General features: G+C 45.0%; 1 protein-coding gene and 1 pseudogene across 21 annotated transcripts in view; both read right to left on the bottom strand.

Moving 5' to 3' along the window:
• PPIP5K1 (diphosphoinositol pentakisphosphate kinase 1) overlaps positions 1–16,828 on the bottom strand; it is a 49,862-nt gene that overhangs the window by 16,543 nt on the left and 16,491 nt on the right. For 9 of the 21 annotated variants that reach the window (XM_060294373.1, XM_060294376.1, XM_060294388.2 and 6 more), the window contains 6 exons: positions 15,319–15,468; positions 14,484–14,574; positions 11,473–11,598; positions 10,693–10,755; positions 7,014–7,196; positions 5,392–5,529 (listed from right to left, as the gene is read on the bottom strand). In XM_060294373.1, coding sequence (XP_060150356.1) covers positions 5,392–5,529; positions 7,014–7,196; positions 10,693–10,755; positions 11,473–11,598; positions 14,484–14,574; positions 15,319–15,468 — 751 coding nt within the window. Of the gene's footprint in view, positions 1–5,391; positions 5,530–6,082; positions 6,240–7,013; positions 7,197–10,692; positions 10,756–11,472; positions 11,599–14,483; positions 14,575–15,318; positions 15,469–16,828 lie in introns of those variants that run through there. The other 12 variants (XM_060294385.2, XM_060294384.2, XM_060294390.2 and 9 more) reach the window with 7 other exon arrangements.
• LOC115845196 (forkhead box protein K2 pseudogene) lies at positions 2,223–3,354 on the bottom strand (annotated as a pseudogene).

The raw sequence follows: 16,828 nt of genomic DNA, 5'->3' as shown, positions 1-16,828 counted from the left end.
CTCCAAAATTTACAAGCAGCTCATGCAGCTCAATATCAAAAAAACAAACAACCCAATCCAAAAATGGGCAGAAGACCTAAACAGACATTTCTCCAAAGAAGATATACAGACTGCCAACAAACACACGAAAGAATGCTCAACATCAGTAATCATTAGAGAAATGCAAATCAAAACTACAATGAGATATCATCTCACACCAGTCAGAATGGCCATCATCAAAAAATCTACAAAAAATAAATGCTGTGGAGAAAAGGGAACCCTCCTGCACTGTTGATGGGAATGTAAATTGATACAGCCACTATGGAGAACAGTATGGAGGTTCCTTAAAAAACTAAAAATAGAACTACCATATGACCCAGCAATCCCACTACTGGGCATATACCCTACCCTGAGAAAACCATAATTCAAAAAGAGTCATGTACCACAATGTTCACTGCAGCTCTATGTACAATAGCCAGGACATGGAAACAACCTAAGTGTCCATCATTGGATGAATGGATAAAGAAGATGTGGCACATATATACAATGGAATATTACTCAGCCATAAAGAGAAACAAAATTGAGTTATTTGTAGTGAGGTGGATGGACCTAGAGACTGTCATACAGAGTGAAGTAAGTCAAAAAGAGAAAAACAAATACTGTATGCTAACACACATATATGGAATCTAAAAAAAAAAAAAAGTGGTCATGAAGAACCTAGGGGCAAGAAGGGAATAAAGACGCAGACCTACTAGAGAATGGACTTGAGGACAGGGGAGGGGGAAGGGTAAGCTGGGACAAAGTGAGAGAGTGGCATGGACATATATACACTACTAAATGTAAAACAGATAGCTAGTGGGAAGCAGCCGCATAGCACAGGGAGATCAGCTTGGTGCTTTATGACCACCTAGAGGGGTGGGATAGGGAGGGTGGGAGGGAGGGAGACACAAGAGGGAAGAGATATGGGAATACATGTATAACTGATTCACTTTGTTATAAAGCAGAAACTAACACACCACTGTAAAGCAATTATACTCCAATAAAGATGTTTAAAAAAAAATCCCTCATCTTTTGTTTATTTGGGAATGTCTTAATTTTTCCTTCATTTTTGAACAGTTTCGACAGATATAGAATTCTTGGTTGACGTTTTTTTCTTTTAGCACTTTAAATATGTCACCCCACTACTTTCTGGCCTCTATGGTTTCTGATGAGTGCCTTGTTAATCTATTAAATATCCCTTGTATGTGACAAGCTGCTTTTCTCTTGCCACTTTCAACATTTTCTCTTTGTCTTTTGACAATTTGATTACAATGTATCTCAATGTAGATCTCTTTGCATTTACCCTTCTTGAAGTTTGAACTATTTGGACACATAGACTTGTGTCTTTATCAAATTTGAGAAGTTTTCAGCTATTTTTTCTTCAAAAATTTTTTCTGCCTCTTTCTCTCTCTCTTCTCCTTCTGGGATTTCCATTATACATACAGTGGTATGTTTTATGGTGTCCCACAGTATCTTTGGCTCTGTTCACTTTTCTTCATTCTTTTTTATTTCTTCTCCTCAGACTGGATAACTTCAACTGACCTACCTTTTCTTTTGGCTGGAACACTATTTTTATTATAACATGTTTATACATCTGCAGGTAGAAGAAAAAAGTTTTTACCCTCCATTAAACAGAATGGCTTACCCCCACCCCACCCCACCCACATCACTTGATTATGGTTATGGTTCAACAGATGCATTTTTCAAAGGATCATTTACTCATTAAGCCTCAAAGGAATTCTGTAGCCATTCCTTGTTACTTAATAAATTCAAAATTTGTAAATGTATATTTCTTCTCCCTTTTGTTATGCTTTTACCATTCCGTACTTCAAACTTACCCTTTCCCATACTGTCTTAATTAGTGATATCCTGCTAAACACCTAGTAAATGGCCACACTTAAAACAGACATGCAGAGGAAAAACATACACAATGTAGAGGTTTAAAAATTAAACAAATTAGGGCTTCCCTGGTGGCACAGTGGTTGAGCGTCCGCCTGCAGATGCTAGGGACACGGGTTCGCGCCCCGATCCGGGAAGATCCCACATGCCGCGGAGCGGCTGGGCCCGTGAGCCACGGCCGCTGAGCCTGCGCGTCCGGAGCCTGTGCTCCGCAACGGGAGAGGCCGCAACGGTGAAAGGCCCGCGTACCCCAAAAAAAAAAAAAAAAAAAAATTAAACAAATTAAAAAGCTAAACAATGGAAATACTATGCACCGATTTCAAAGTGTCCTCTGAGGAGGCCTGGATTCACAGACAGCCTAGGAATAGGCTGGAAGTACAGGTGGACCACTGAAACAGGGCAGCACTGTGTTCATCTGTTTTGTATACTGGCCAACTGGAGGAGGTATCTTTTGAAGAAAGGGTTCCTCAGGAAAAGTTTGAAAACCATCTCTGTGCAAACTTCAAAAAGATACGTATGTCAGCCTATGTATAGCTGCCAGCCCTTGTCTGCAGTCCTGTAGTAGGGATAGTTTTTCGTGATGTACGAATAAATTCCATTTAGGGTGAGTTGTTTATCAGGAGCCATCGTAATTGCTTGTACAATTAATTGTGCATAGGAATAAGGTGGCTTTGAATAATCCTTTGGGCTGTCTCCACCTGAAGCTTCCTTCTTATTTTCTGGCTGTGAGTTGTCGGCCATTAAATTGAGGTCAGATGGTACCACATGGCCCGTTTTGTACCCTGAAGACCCTGCTCCCCAGAGGGCTGGATGGACAGGAGTTCACAGCACTGATGGTTCCTGTGGGGGAGGGGAGGGGGCTGATGAGGTGGGCCATGGTGTCTGGAATGTTGATGGTCAGTGGGGAGATGTGAGCCTGCACGGGCTTCACCAGGGACTCGGGCGCTTCCTGTTTCTCCCTCTCCTTGCTGGACAGGGCAGTGAAGGTGAGTGATCTTGACGTTTGTGCTTGGGAACCTGAATGTGCACATGCGCGGCAGCTGCAGCGGCGGCACCCCGCGCCTTTGGAACACGCCGTCCACGCACATGCCATTCTTGCCAAGGCAGCACAGGTAGAAGTTGCCACCCGCATCGGGCCCGGGCTGCGCCGACGGCTCCAGGGCCGCCCCAGGATGGCCGCTGCCGCCGCCGCCGCCCGGGGGCGTTAAGATCTCGAGGTGGCGCTGCAAGATGAAGCTCGAGTGGCCCATGCTCACGTCCACCGAGCCCTGCGACAAGTTTCGCCCGATGGTCACCGAGCGCTTCTTCATCAGGTACTCGAACTTGCAGCCCTCGAGGCGCGCCACTGCCCAGCCACCCGGTGGGGACCCGCCCGCCCCCAGCGCCGCCGCCCGCGGGAGGCCCGCCCACGCCCGGCAACACCGCGGCCGCTGCCATGGGCCTGCGAGGGCCCGGGCCGCCTTCCAACGCCGCCACTGAGCTGAGGGCCGAGCGAGGCCGAGGGCCGAGCGAGGCCGCTGGCCGGCGAGCTGCAAGTGGCGGCAAGGGGCGGGACACACGCAGCGTGTCAGCGTCAGGCCATGACTGACGGCGGCGCCCGCCTTGACCTATCTTTAAGTTTGCTGATTTTTAATTCTGCCTGCTCAAACCTTCTAAGAAGTCCTCCAGTAAATTTTTCATTTCTGTTATTTGCTTTTCAACCCCAGATTTTCTGTTTGGTTCCTTTTAATATATATATATTTTAAAAAATAAATTTATTTATTTTTGGCTGCATTGGGTCTTCCTTGCTGTGCCCAGGTTTTCTCTAGTTGCAGTGAGCAGGGGCTACTCTTCGTTGCGGTGTGCAGGCTTTTCTCATCGCGGTGGCTTCTCTTATTGTGGAGCACAGGGCTCTAAGCGTGTGGGCTTCAGTAGTTGCAGCACACGGGCTCAGTAGTTGCAGCATGCGGGCTCAGTAGTTGTAGCATGTGGGCTCAGTAGTTGTGGCATGCAGGCTCAGTAGTTGTGGCTCACAGGCTGTAGAGCACAGGCTTAGTAGTTGTGGTACACGGGCTTAGTTGCTCCGTGGCATGTGGGATCTTCCCAGACCAGGGATCGAATCCATGTCCCCTGCATTGGCAGGTGGATTCTTAACCACTGTGCCACCAGGGAAGTCCTCCAACTCCCTTTTTTTTTTTTTTTTTTGAGATGATCATATGGTTTTTTTCTTCTTCCATTTGTTGACATGGAGTATCACATTGATTGATTTGCATATATTGAAGAATCCTTGCACCCCTGGGATAAATCCCACTTGATCATGGTGTATGATCCTTTTAATGTGTTGTTGGATTCTGTTTGCTAGTATTTTGTTGAGGAGTTTTGCATTTATATTCATCAGTGATATTGGTCTGTAATTTTCTTTTTGTGTAGTATCTTTGTCTGGTTTTGGTATCAGGGTAATGGTGGCCTCATAGAATGAGTTTGGGAGTGTTCCTTCCTCTGCAGTTTTTTTGGAAGATTTTGAGAAGGATGGGTGTTAGCTCTTCTCTAATTGTTTGATAGAATTCACCTGTGAAGCCATCTGGTCCTGGACTTTTGTTTGTTGGAAGATTTTTAATCACAGTTTCAATTTCATTACTTGTGATTGGTCTGTTCATATTTTCTATTTCTTCCTGGTTTAGTCTTGGAAGGTTATACCTTTCTAAGAATTTGTCCATTTCTTCCAGGTTGTCCATTTTATTGGCATAGAGTTGCTTATAGTAGTCTCTTAGGATGCTTTGTATTTCTGCAGTGTCTGTTGTAACTTCTCCTTTTTCATTTCTAATTTTATTGATTTGAGTCTTCTCCCTCTTTTCCTTGATGAGTCTGGCTAAAGGTTTATCAGTTTTGTTTATCTTCTCAAAGAACCAGCTTTTAGTTTTATTGATCTTTGCTATTGTTTTCTTTGTTTCTGTTTCATTTATTTCTGCTCTGATCTTTATGATTTCTTTCCTTCTACTAACTTTCCAACTCCATTTCTTAAAGGCTGTCTTTCCCCTAGTATTTTTAAATGCTAACTTCAACTATTTCTGGATTTTCTACTTTGTTTGCTTGGTCTCTGTTTATTCATGTACCAATACTACACTGTTTTTATTATAGAAGTTTTATAAAATGTTTTAAAATCTGGTAGGGCCAGCATGACTTCACTGCTCTTCTTTTCAAGATTTCCTTGGCTATTCTTGCTTGTTTTTTTTGTTTTTTTTTTTTAATGACAACTTCAAAATCAATTTGTCTGACTTTAGAAAAACAGTACTATTTTTACTGAGATCACATTAAATTTATAAGTTAACTTTGGAAGGAGTGATCGTTCTATGCTTTTGAGTTAACCTATGCAATTAAACATTTTTTCAAGTCTACTTTTTCAGAGTGCCTATCTTTTTAATTTATTACTCATGTTCTAGGAAGCATGGGAGTGGGGGCAGAGATAGTGGTACAAGATAAGAGTATTCTCCATACCTGCAGATGCCTGTGCTTGGGCATCAGTGTGGCGCTGGCAGACTCTACTCAAGAATTCACTCACTTGACGCAGGGAAAGGGCATTATGCAGTGTTTCCAGGGGGTAAATGGTAGGCACCATGGAGCACCCTTCAAATCCTGTTAGAAAAGAGATGGGCAAAGTCAATGTTATTCCTGCTGGATATACCCCAACTGGCCAAGGAAGCATGGAGGGTCCCTGAGAACCATCAGGAGTGTCTGTGGCTTTTGGAGTGTGGGGTATCCAAGATTCTCAGGAGAGGGAACTCTTTAGAGCCCCTACAGGAGTCTATTTCTGTCACCTCCAGATTTTCTAAAAAGTCTTCCTGCTAAGGCCTCTGGGTGAATCAAATCACCTCTTATCCTACCTATGGAAAGCCTGCAATATTCCATGGAAAAATCAACAGAATCCCAATGAGGTAAGCACCTACACTCCTCTTGTACTTTCTGGGGGAAATAAAACAAAGGTCCAGAGGTAAGGGGTGAAATTGTAGGTCTAAATGAGAGGTAGGGAGGTCATGGAGCTGGGAAAAAACAGCAGATTTCAGGGATCATGTACAAGAGAACCAGATTACGGAGGAGGGCTTGGGATCTGAGGAGGGGTTCATGCAGATTTAGGATATGGGTAGAAAGGCTAGAATATTGGAAGCAGGAGGGCATGCAATACACATGAAGCTCAGCTCAGGAAAACCGCATGTATGAACAGGTTGGGGGATGGAAGTTCTTTCTTGGTTATTTTCATCACTTCAAAGCTTCTTTCCTCTGCTCTCACTGAAGACCCCAGACTTGCTAGTATTTCTCTATTCCTTCAGGAAAATGAGGCAAACCCCCTAGAAAAAAGAATAAATACCGATTCTCTGCTCTGAACCCAACAATTCCAATGTAGATCTACATTGTAGGGTGAAGGGTAAACCTAAATGTGTAACTCTAATCCCAGGGCCTGTTGATGAAAAAAAAAATGCCCCCATTAGAGGATCAAGAAGCATACATCTCAACCACTTTTTTAGTCCCCAATATTTCCTATGCTTCCTTTATATCTCCTTAAATGGATTAAAGGTAGGCAGGACAGCAATATCTATTCAAGACACAGCTTCCTGTCTGACAATGATTAAAACCTATATAACTAAAAAGGATTATACCTGACCATCTTCTAACCTTCAGCCCTTGTTTTCTTCAAGTATTCAATTGAGACCTCTATGCCTCAATTTCCCCCTGTACTCTAGTGGCAGGAGGGCAGGAGAGGTACAGTCTCCAGCTTCTCAGAACTGCTAGAAAAACACTTGGATTTGAAGATGGTGGTAGTAGAGGGTCATAGAGATAAGAATAGATTCCAGGGCAAGAGACTACTCCTGTACCAAATAGCACTGGGAATAGGTAACATTAGGAGGCAGTGAGGAAGGAGAACAGGAAGGGGAGGAGCAGCCAACGCTACAGCTACCAGGCAGCCTGGCCCCAATCCCATCCAAGCAACTAAATGCAAGTCACATAACCTTAGAGTAAATAGGAGAAAGGAATAGGTGGGCTCTCCTGCCAAAAGTGCAAGAAGCAAAGCAGTCAGTCCCAGCCAGGGTAGTGGCAGCAGCCAGCTTGGTGGCAGGGGGTACCGTAGAGGCACTCAGGATCATCCTGGCCTGAGCGCAGCCAGTTCCGGAAGAGGCGCAGGTGGTAGGAGCACTGGTGCAGGTGATGCGCCAGCGTGGCATCCAAGGAGACTGGCCAGCCCCCTGTGCAGTCAGAGGAAAAACTGCGCAGCAACCGGACCACAGGGTGCTGGTCATCCAGCAGCTCTTGGAGGGGTTGGGGGAACCACGGCAGGAAGCACAAAGATAAAGAAAGAGAAGAGGGAGAGACAATAAGGGGGGTACTGGATGACATAAGCATTCCTGGGAGGTGGGGCCACTCAGCTCCAAGGTGAGGTAAGAGAGAAGCAGAGATGGTCAGAGCCACAGGACATGTCTTGCAGGGGAGAAGAGTATTGGCATCATGCTAAAAGAAGTCTAAAATAAGTGAGTCTAGAAGAAGGGGCACGTGAGACCTCATCATACAGCAGGCCCTCTCCTTTCTCGTTGTGCACAATTCAGTCAGTGCTTGCAGACAGCAGTCACATCGTTCTGGATGGGGTGAGCTGGCAGTTCTGTAGCTAGGAACTCCAGTGTCCCCAATCATTCTTGGGCAAACCCTAGTTAGGGCTTGTTTCTCAAACAAATGTATTTATGAGGTTGGGATAGAGATGAAAAGATTTGAAGTCACTCAGAGAAGAGGGTCAAGAGTGGTATACGTTATCAAGATAAAATTTGAAGCTAAAAAAGCTCCTGAGGACTCAGGCTGGGCTCCCTGGACCAGACTCTAAGATAGCCACAGACAAGGCTTGTGTTAGGTAACTGACGTAGATTAGCAGGAAACCAGGTGTCCTTTAAAACAGCATGTAAAAAACGGAATCAATATGTGAAAATGCCAATATTGATTAATTATCCTTCATTCTTGTTCAAATACATAGACTTTTAAAAAAACGTTTGCATAAGTCTTAAGGGACACTGTATCAATTATAGAAGCCAAAAGAAATAATTTTATATTTTCTTCCCACTGCTGGTGAGTTTAACTGCACTTTGTTCAGCTAGACGAGTGGAAAAGCTTTAATCCGAAACTACTTACTATCTTAGCTGGTTGGCAAACTTTGTGGATATATGTGATTCAGCTGCAAATGGTTGAAGGCAGTGAAAGGCATGTGGAAGGGGGTTTAAGAGGAACAGTAGGAAAAAGATCTTGGGGAAGAGGTACGGGGTCTTAACTGATAACAGGAATATGGTACAGAGAAAGTAGGATCAAGGTAGCTGAGGACGACTGCTCAGAACCCCCAGACCAGAATGGGCTCCACAGGGTGATCCCATGAGACTATGGTTTCCAGAGACCTTAGTCTGGATGTCAAGAGAGATTTCTGTACCAATGGTCATACAGTTGTGTGGGTCCCTAGAAGAGAATGAGCTTGGGAGATCGGGTGGGTACACTCTGACATTCTGGATGAGGGAGAGACACAGTCTCTTTCCCACTATATTAGTTCACCTTGGTAAGTTCAGCATGCGGTTTACTAATGGGCCATACTTATATACTTGATGTAGTCACAGGATGTGACAGAAGCTTATCAGGAATAGAGGGAGGGATGGGCTGAGGGGTGTTCTCCCATCAAAGCAAGGAAGTAGCACTGCCTTGCCTCCTTTCCAAAGCCAGGTCCAGTTCTTCCAGCTGCTATTTCAAAGCCACACATCATGGCAAAGAGATGGTGGTGATGGACAGTAGGCTGGCACATTGTTGTGACTAATCTGCTGCAAGCAATTGCAGACAGAGCATCCACTCTGTAATTGCTGGGTCAGTCCAGTAACATTTGGCCATGGGGTAGAGCCCTCATATTGTCCTGAGGGCCAAATTAAATCTAGATGATCTTCAGCAAGAGACATAATAGCTCCAAATCTTTTTCTCCTAGATTCCTGCTTCTCAGGCACTTTAGCCTCCAAGCTCAAGTACAAGAAGAACAAAGGCCAGCAGAGCCCTGAGGTTGTGTGCAGGGTGCTGGAGGAGATCTTGAATTTACTCTCTTGCACTATAATTGTCCAGGTCTTTCTTCCTCTCCCCCTTTTGGTAGAATTAATTCTTCTTTACTGGTGAGGCTGCTAACCAAGCCTTCAGGGAACTAGAGGTATATAGGCTTGAGGATCTGCTTTAGGAATTTGGATCTTTTCTCACAGAGCCTAAGAGTTAGGAGAGTTGTGATTTAGCTCTGATGTCAGGGGCCCAAGTTCCTAGTACCATCTTCTGTTCCCTAAGTAACAAGTCTCATAAGTCCAAATCCCAGGCTGTAGTGTTGGGGTTGGTGCCTGAGGGTCTACTCTGGAGATGACTGTGGCACGAAGGCCAGAAGAGCTTGAAGCTAACTGTGCAGGCAGTCACGCCACTCTGAATGGGAAGCTCCTGTCACAGGCACAAACAGGAGTGCAGGTGGGGGGTAGGGGTATAAACTGAGCAAGTATAAGCTAGTCAACATAGGGAGATTTCACCAGTGCCTAGTGGAGATGTATGGCCTTACTGGGCTAAAATCTAGCAGCTGCCACTGTCTAAGGAGCAGGTGATCAGGATCTAGAGTTTTTTCAGCCAGGAAGCCAAGCTAATTTTACCTCCCTCAGAGTCTTAGCTCTTGAACAGAAGAAAATCGTATCTAACAAAACTGGATTTACCTTGAAGACAAGATACAATGCGGAGAGGAACTAAGGATATAAAGGATAAAGCAAGGAGTAAGTCCTGGATTCCTCTGCCATACCCTACAAAGAGACCACAGCCCTTCAGTTTTGGGTTTACGCAAATCTCTAAACTCTCCCACCTTAGTGTGGGCAGACCCTGTTCTTCAGTATTCTTGAAATATTATTTATTCCTAAGCTCCCCCGGAATCTCCAGTAGACATCTCAACTCTTCACTTCCCCTTCTCGGAGACTGCAGTGCCATAAGTAGGCTGGGGCTGCATGGAAACCACATGGAAACCCTCAAGGCACAATTCTTTTTCCTTTACCTACCACCTCCTACTCCTTTTGTTCTTCCTTGTATCCCAAATCAATCTGGACTCCTGTTTTCTAGGCTCAGACCCTAGGTTAGTAGTGACGTAAAGCAGATGTCAGGAGCACAAGAGCCACACAAAATACACACAATGGGAGGAGATAGGAATATGGAGATGGAAAACAATATACCCAAGACTAATGCCTTTATGGGTAGGCTTGGGAACTGGGAACTGCAGCACTGCTCCAAAAGGGAAGCAAACTAGTCATCCACTCCAACAAAAGAGCTGGTGAAAAAACAGGAAGATCAAAATTACGTAAGCTGAGGAGTTGGGGAAACAAATAGAGAGAAGAAATGGGGATGATATAGGTAATACTACGCTCCTTCTAAGAAGGGGAACCATTATCATGTTTGTACAAAGCCTGGCAGTCATGTGATGGGAAAGAAAGAGGTTTAATTCATGTTTCGGTGATGATGCTGAAAAAAGTGACACAATGGTGATGATGGTGACCATGGAAATAAGACCTTGAGTGGCCCCAGGAATCGGGCAGCCAGGCTGCAGCCAAGGCTAAGGTCTGTCACAACAAGTGATATATCCCAAGAGCGACAGTTAGTGAGTGGTTCAGAGACAGCAGGGTGTGAACACAGTGGAGGGAGAGGGAAAGTCAGTGTCAGAACTCAGAGGTTAAGTGTCTGGAGGTGACATGGTGAGGAGGAATGACGTTGAGTCAGAAGCAAACGTACCGTTAGTCGGATGCTTTGCAAACGACACAGAAAATCGTTTTACGGCCGGGACAAACAAGAGCTCTGGGGAGAAAAGACATCACGGGGATTATACCCACCGCTGTCCCCACCCTCTGCTCTGGAATTTGCTCACGATATACTCTGTTCTTTACAGTTAGTATACGACCTGCTCCCACCCCCGCCCCTTAGATTCCTTACTACCACATTTCAATCTTTTCCTTTGGATAATCTCCTCTCAGGAATCCATGTGTCATCTCTACCATAATACGGTCCCACAAACAACCCTAATCTCACCACCACATCCTCTTTCTGATCATTTACAAAGAAATAAAATCTTTGTAGAAACTTTCATCACTTCCCCCAATCTCTTTCCATATCATTTTTCCTGCCTTGGCTGAACAACTTCCCCATCCCTGATTTCCTAGATCTTAATTGAGGCTCCACTGCATTCTTCCTGACCGTGGATCATCCTCCTTGGTCCCTACCCCTACAGGCCAGAATCCAGGAAAGAATACAAAGGTGGAGTAAATTGATGTAGCAGGGCTGTATGTGGCTGATTATGAAGGGATAAGCATAAATAAGTAGTATTTGTATGGCGAGAGGGAATGCAAATGGAGGGGTGGATGGGGTCTTGGTTGCTTCTCCCCTCTATAACTGATGCAGAAAACTTGTCGTAAGGCTAGTGTCAAGCGCCATCTTAAGCGTGAATTGTTCTTGAGCTGTGTCCTTGCTGGCGGACAAATGAAGAAAAGAGTTGCCCCCCAAAACCCACCCACATACCATCTCGGTGCTTCAGACTGGCAGGTGGTAGCTTTTTGCCTTGGCTGCGGGCGTAGTCCTGAAGATTCGGGGCGCTGGAGGAGCCGCCCAGCACTGTGGTGCTGAACAGCCCCGTGCACTGTGAGCCTGCAAGGCCGGGAGTGCATTAGTAGCCACGCAAAGCTGCAATTACCACACAGAAGTACGCACGATTTCACATGACAACATCAGGACACACACACATAACCATTCAGAGCCACCACCACGTGGCCACTTCACATAACCACAAACAGCTTTCACTACTGTCCACAGCCACACTGGGCAAGCAAAGTGAGGATGCTCCTGAAAGTCTACTTGGCAGATACAAGAGGCCACTACAAATACAGGGTTAGTCATATTAGGGGACTCAAAGCTACTGAAAGGGATAAACTATGCTCTCTAGGTGGCTCTCAGGAATGCTCAAAGAATAGGTAGATTCCTCTAGATCTCCCTAGATTTAATTCAATGCTCCTTATGCTGGATATAGGGTTTGAAGAACCCAGAAATCGACTCCCTTATTTGTTTAAAAGGAAAGAAACTTTGACTGAAACTAGAGACTAAGTTTAGAGTACTCAACTCAAATTCAAAGTTCTCATAAGTTCCAATTCCTCCTAAGTTTTTCATCCAGCGTTCCCTCCCTTCTATTTTCCCTTAGGCCTTTTTACCTTTCCCAAGAAAGTATGAGACTCACTGAGTTTTTGAAGCTGGAATGGATTCAAAGATCATCCAGTTCAGCCTTCGTACTTTAGAGATGAAGAAACTGACATTCAAAAGGGATCTCATTTGTTCAAGGTCATACAGTTTGTTAGGAGCTAAGCTGGACTAGAATCCAGGTGTCCTGACTCAGGATCAACTGTGTTCAGTTAGAAAAGAAATAGTAATTTTTTTCATCAAGAAGAAACAGAGCATTGTTTCTGAAGTGAAAATGGACACAAATTGAAAGGCATGTGAAGGGTCAGGTGATTATACGCAGAACATGCCTACTAACCGCTGAACACCCTACTCAGGAGAACCTCGTGAGCAGAAAACAGCGAAAAAGATGTTTTTTCTACTCTCGAAAGTTTATTGTCTTGTAAGTCCTATGCTCAAAGCCAGATGCCCACACACATAAGTTCAAAGAAAGCAAAGAGAACTCTTGACAGTAAGTGGAGTAAATAAAACTTGAAAAATCCCTGAAGCAAATAAATCAAGCTAGTCACTGTCCCAAGTATCTGATCGACAGTAGGGTTGGGACTCCCATGGTCCCGTCTCCTACTATAGCCCACAGGAGAGAATGGGCAGGAGGAAACAAGATTAACACTCCAGTTTGTGGGATTTTCTCCTCTACTTCCAAATCCATCTTAGCCAAGACCCTGGGTTTGACTTGGGAACTTAACATTCATAGGGGAAATGGACAGAGTGGAGACGTCAGTTTCCTTTGCGCCCACAAAGAGGGGATATGGTTTCAGGGGTCCCAGCATTTCAGGGTCACCACATAAATCAAGAAGTTCAGATGGCTGATAATTTCCACCCTGGAATTAAGGACCACTCCTCTGTGCAGCAATTTCTCCTACGTTTCATGTTCAAACAAGCTCAAGAATAGAGTTCCAGAGAGAAATAATGGTTGCTAAATATGTCTGCTTTTTTCAGAGAAGCTGGAACTAGCTGGCTGTATCCCAGCCCACCCCCAAGCTTTGTTCTACATTTACTTCCTCCACGAAATAATTTTCTGGCATAGTCCCACCAATCCTGCCGTGTCCAGTCTTGGATCATCTCAGGGGGTAGTCTTTACCTTACCACCACCATCTGTCAACCAGACTCATGCCTCTGCCTTGTTCTTGACAGCACTCCCCCTTAACTGGGCCAGACACACCTATCCTCTTTCCCACCTACCTGAAACCTATTCTCTTCTGGGGTTTCTGGGAAAAGAAGTCCATATTCACAGATCTAGACATTTGTCATTTATTTTTCATGCACCAAACCATCTACCTCATTTTAGGGATGTAGAAGGCAATCTACTCCCATAAACTTAGCCTGGAAAATTACCAAAAACCTTTCTTCCCATTTCTGGTCCAAATGCTGACCGTTTTGGGGCCAAGAAATTGGGTGCCAAGGAGACCTTTCTCTTTCAACAGAAAAATGAAAGGAGCTAAATGGAGAGAATAATAGGACAAGATAGAAAGAGCCAGGGGACCCAGTCTAGACCCCACACCACTGTCTCTACCTGCCAGTTTTGGTTAATGGCTCACAGGTGCTGTGTTCAAAGATAGTCCCTCCCAAGGACCCCTCCCCACTCCCAAAGAATACAATACCCTCTGAGGCTTGGTCCTTCCTGCAGTCTGTGTTCTTAGGAAAGGTTGAATGATGTTCTCCACCCCTCTCCAGGAATCAAAAAAATCAAGAGAGATTCCCTCAAAGTCCTGAGAGAAGCCTCTGCCACTACACCAGTCTCAGATTTGTCCCTCAATTTTCAGGAAGGAAGGAAGAAGAATTACAGGATTAAAAGAGGATGAAGGGGAGGGCACGGAGGTAGGAGGGGCCAGAGCAAGGATGTAATAAACACAGGTCTCAAAGGAAGACATGGCACAAGTTCTCCAAATGAGGAATATGACCCTTATTGAGGGAAGGGAGCGTCTCACAAGTGCCTCTATTTATAGCTTTGTCTCTGATAACTCTGAAGAGTCAGAGTCTCCACGGAACCTAAATGTCTGGGCTAGACTGAAGGGACGGATAAGGAATAAGAGGGGAAGCCAGAAAAATGCCCTTCAGCCAGAGAAATGGGGGTTGTGTAGTAAACCAAAAGACAGACACCTTCCTGGAATGCAAACAATCATCTGGGATCAAAGTTCACACCTACATGTGGCTTCTCCCAATTCATCCTCCCTAGCCCCACCCAACAATTCCACTGACTAGATGACCCCAACTCCCATGACTAAGGTTCTCCACAATAAAACTCTAAGGAACAGACAGACACCCCTTCCCAACAACAGATGAGAGATGCTGGAAAACCATACCTAGGCCACTCTGCTTCATCTCCGTTGGTGGCCGTGAAGATGAAAAGAGTCGGTAGCCACCAGGCCTCGAGGATGAAGTCTCAGAAAGCACCTGGAGAAGAAGGATTCTATGTTAATTACCGTTTTGCCACCTCAACTGAGAAGCCTAAAACCCAGGTCCTGAATTCCTGCCCCTACAAAACCAAGCAATGTCAGGAAGTTTAAGGATTTTTATGAGGAAGAGGAATGCAAAGTCTAAGAGTATACTTTACAGAGGAAACTGTCCAGGGAATCCTTCTATACTAGAAAGCACTTCTATTTCCAAGATGCCTGTCCCTACAGCCCTCTAATCCCAAATCTGAGAAATCATTATTCAACCATTCTCAGTGCTTAGCAGGGCAGGGTACCTTAATCTTTTATATCCCTCCACAGAACTCAGAAAGCAAATCACAATAGCTCAGCCACAATAAGAAGTCTGGCTGCGCTCTCTTCTTTCCATGGGACAGCTGTGGCTACGGTAGCCATACTCAGTTTCTTATCTGAACCGAAAGCCCTCCCCTCCACTCCTGGAGACATGAAATGGATTTCTGAAAAGCCCACAAGGGCTCAATCACATAACCCACACCACACACACACACACACACACACACACACACACACACACACACACACACACACACACACACACACACACACACACACACACACACACACACACACACACACACACACACACACACACACACACACACACACACACACACACACACACACACCCCTCAACAGTGTTCTGAGTCCCTAAGTCCCAAAAGGCAAAGATAGAAGCAATGAGGGAAGATGAAGTATGGAGGGACACCTGTGTGCAGGATGCCAGGTGAGTGGTGGACACAGCCCGGGGCTGTAGGCCGATGGCTGGGGAAGGCCGGGGGAGGTCCCCTGACCTCCGGCGGCGCCGTCCCCGCAAGGGGATCAGGTCCAGGTTCCCCGTGCACTGCATGTTCATGACCTGCAATCAGACCGGGTGGAAAGCCGGTCACGGCTCCTTACACCCCCAGGCTCCCCAAAGCCCTGGGCCCATTGGGCAGAGGCAGTTGTAAGGCTGGAGAGGATGATTGCCTAGGGCACAGCTGCTCTGAAGGTCACAGATTTTGTATTCTAAAGCCGTCCAAAAATATAAGATGACAAGAGGAGAAGAAGGGATGGAAAGAAGGGTCGTAGTTGATAAGAATAAGACTACCAATGCCTGTACTTATAGAACATGGAGAGGAAATATTAATATTAAAAGGTTGTATGACCAAAGAGCAGAGAGAAGATTTTCTTGCAAAGCTGAGGAGCATATCTTGGGCAACCATCATCCTGGGTAGGCATGGTATAAGCAGCACTAGTAACTGAGAGGAAGAAATCTGATTACAACAGAAGGCTTCCTATAGGCCTGAAAGAAGTCAATTTCATCAAGTCTGAGAGATGATACACTGAGAGCTCTGCTTTGCCTGTCTCTTGACTGCTTAAATCAGAAGAAAAAAGGGGGTCCAACATAATAGTGCCAGAGACTGGCAGACGATGTGAATGGGGAAGACACTGGATGTGGAGGAGCAGTTTATTAATGGAAGATCATATGTCATTCTGTCCATTTGATCTATTCACATGAGTCTGCAGTGTACTAATGTACTATGGATACTAAGTTAACTTACACCTCAAAGAAAATATGACGCATACCCCACCTAAGGAAACTCTGAGTATTCATGACCTCAAGTCCATCTTAAAATAATCAGGAAGAAAAGGATGAGTCTAGAAGAGAGACTGCAGTTTGTCTTCTCAGCGTTCTCCAAAATCTGAACCATAAACCTTTGTCTGAACCTATGTAAGCTAGTTATAGATTCTTCTGAGATATTTCAAAATGGAAAGACCAATTCCTTTAAGACAGAGAGCAGGCACCAAGCCAAGTGAACAGATTCATCTGTCAAAGCAGGACCCAAAATAGACAGTCATGGTCCCTGAGACAGGGATAAATCACGGGGTCAAAAAGAGTGTCATTGGGCCAAAGAGGGAAAGGATCTCTCCAGGAAAAGACCAAAACTTTGGTTTTTACTCCAGGACACAATGTGAGATTTACAACAGTCCTTTTTCCTCTAGGCTAGAGAAATAGAACCAGAACTAGGAGAACCCAGGCCCAGACTGATAAACCTCATCAGAACAAAGGGGAGATAGATAGACCTCGAGACTTGACTCCCTTTCTGGGATGAGAGTATAGATAACCCTAAATGGGTTAAATTAAAGTGCCATTTTTAGTAAAGTGATATTTACTACAATCTGAGCTTTAATATTTACCCAAGACAACAAAGAGATGGAGGGGCCTGGCCTTCAAT

The sequence above is a fragment of the Globicephala melas genome, chromosome 2, assembly GCF_963455315.2.
Source record: "Globicephala melas chromosome 2, mGloMel1.2, whole genome shotgun sequence".
NCBI classification, from domain to species: Eukaryota; Metazoa; Chordata; class Mammalia; order Artiodactyla; family Delphinidae; genus Globicephala; species Globicephala melas.
This window is presented reverse-complemented; position numbering and strand designations above follow the sequence as displayed.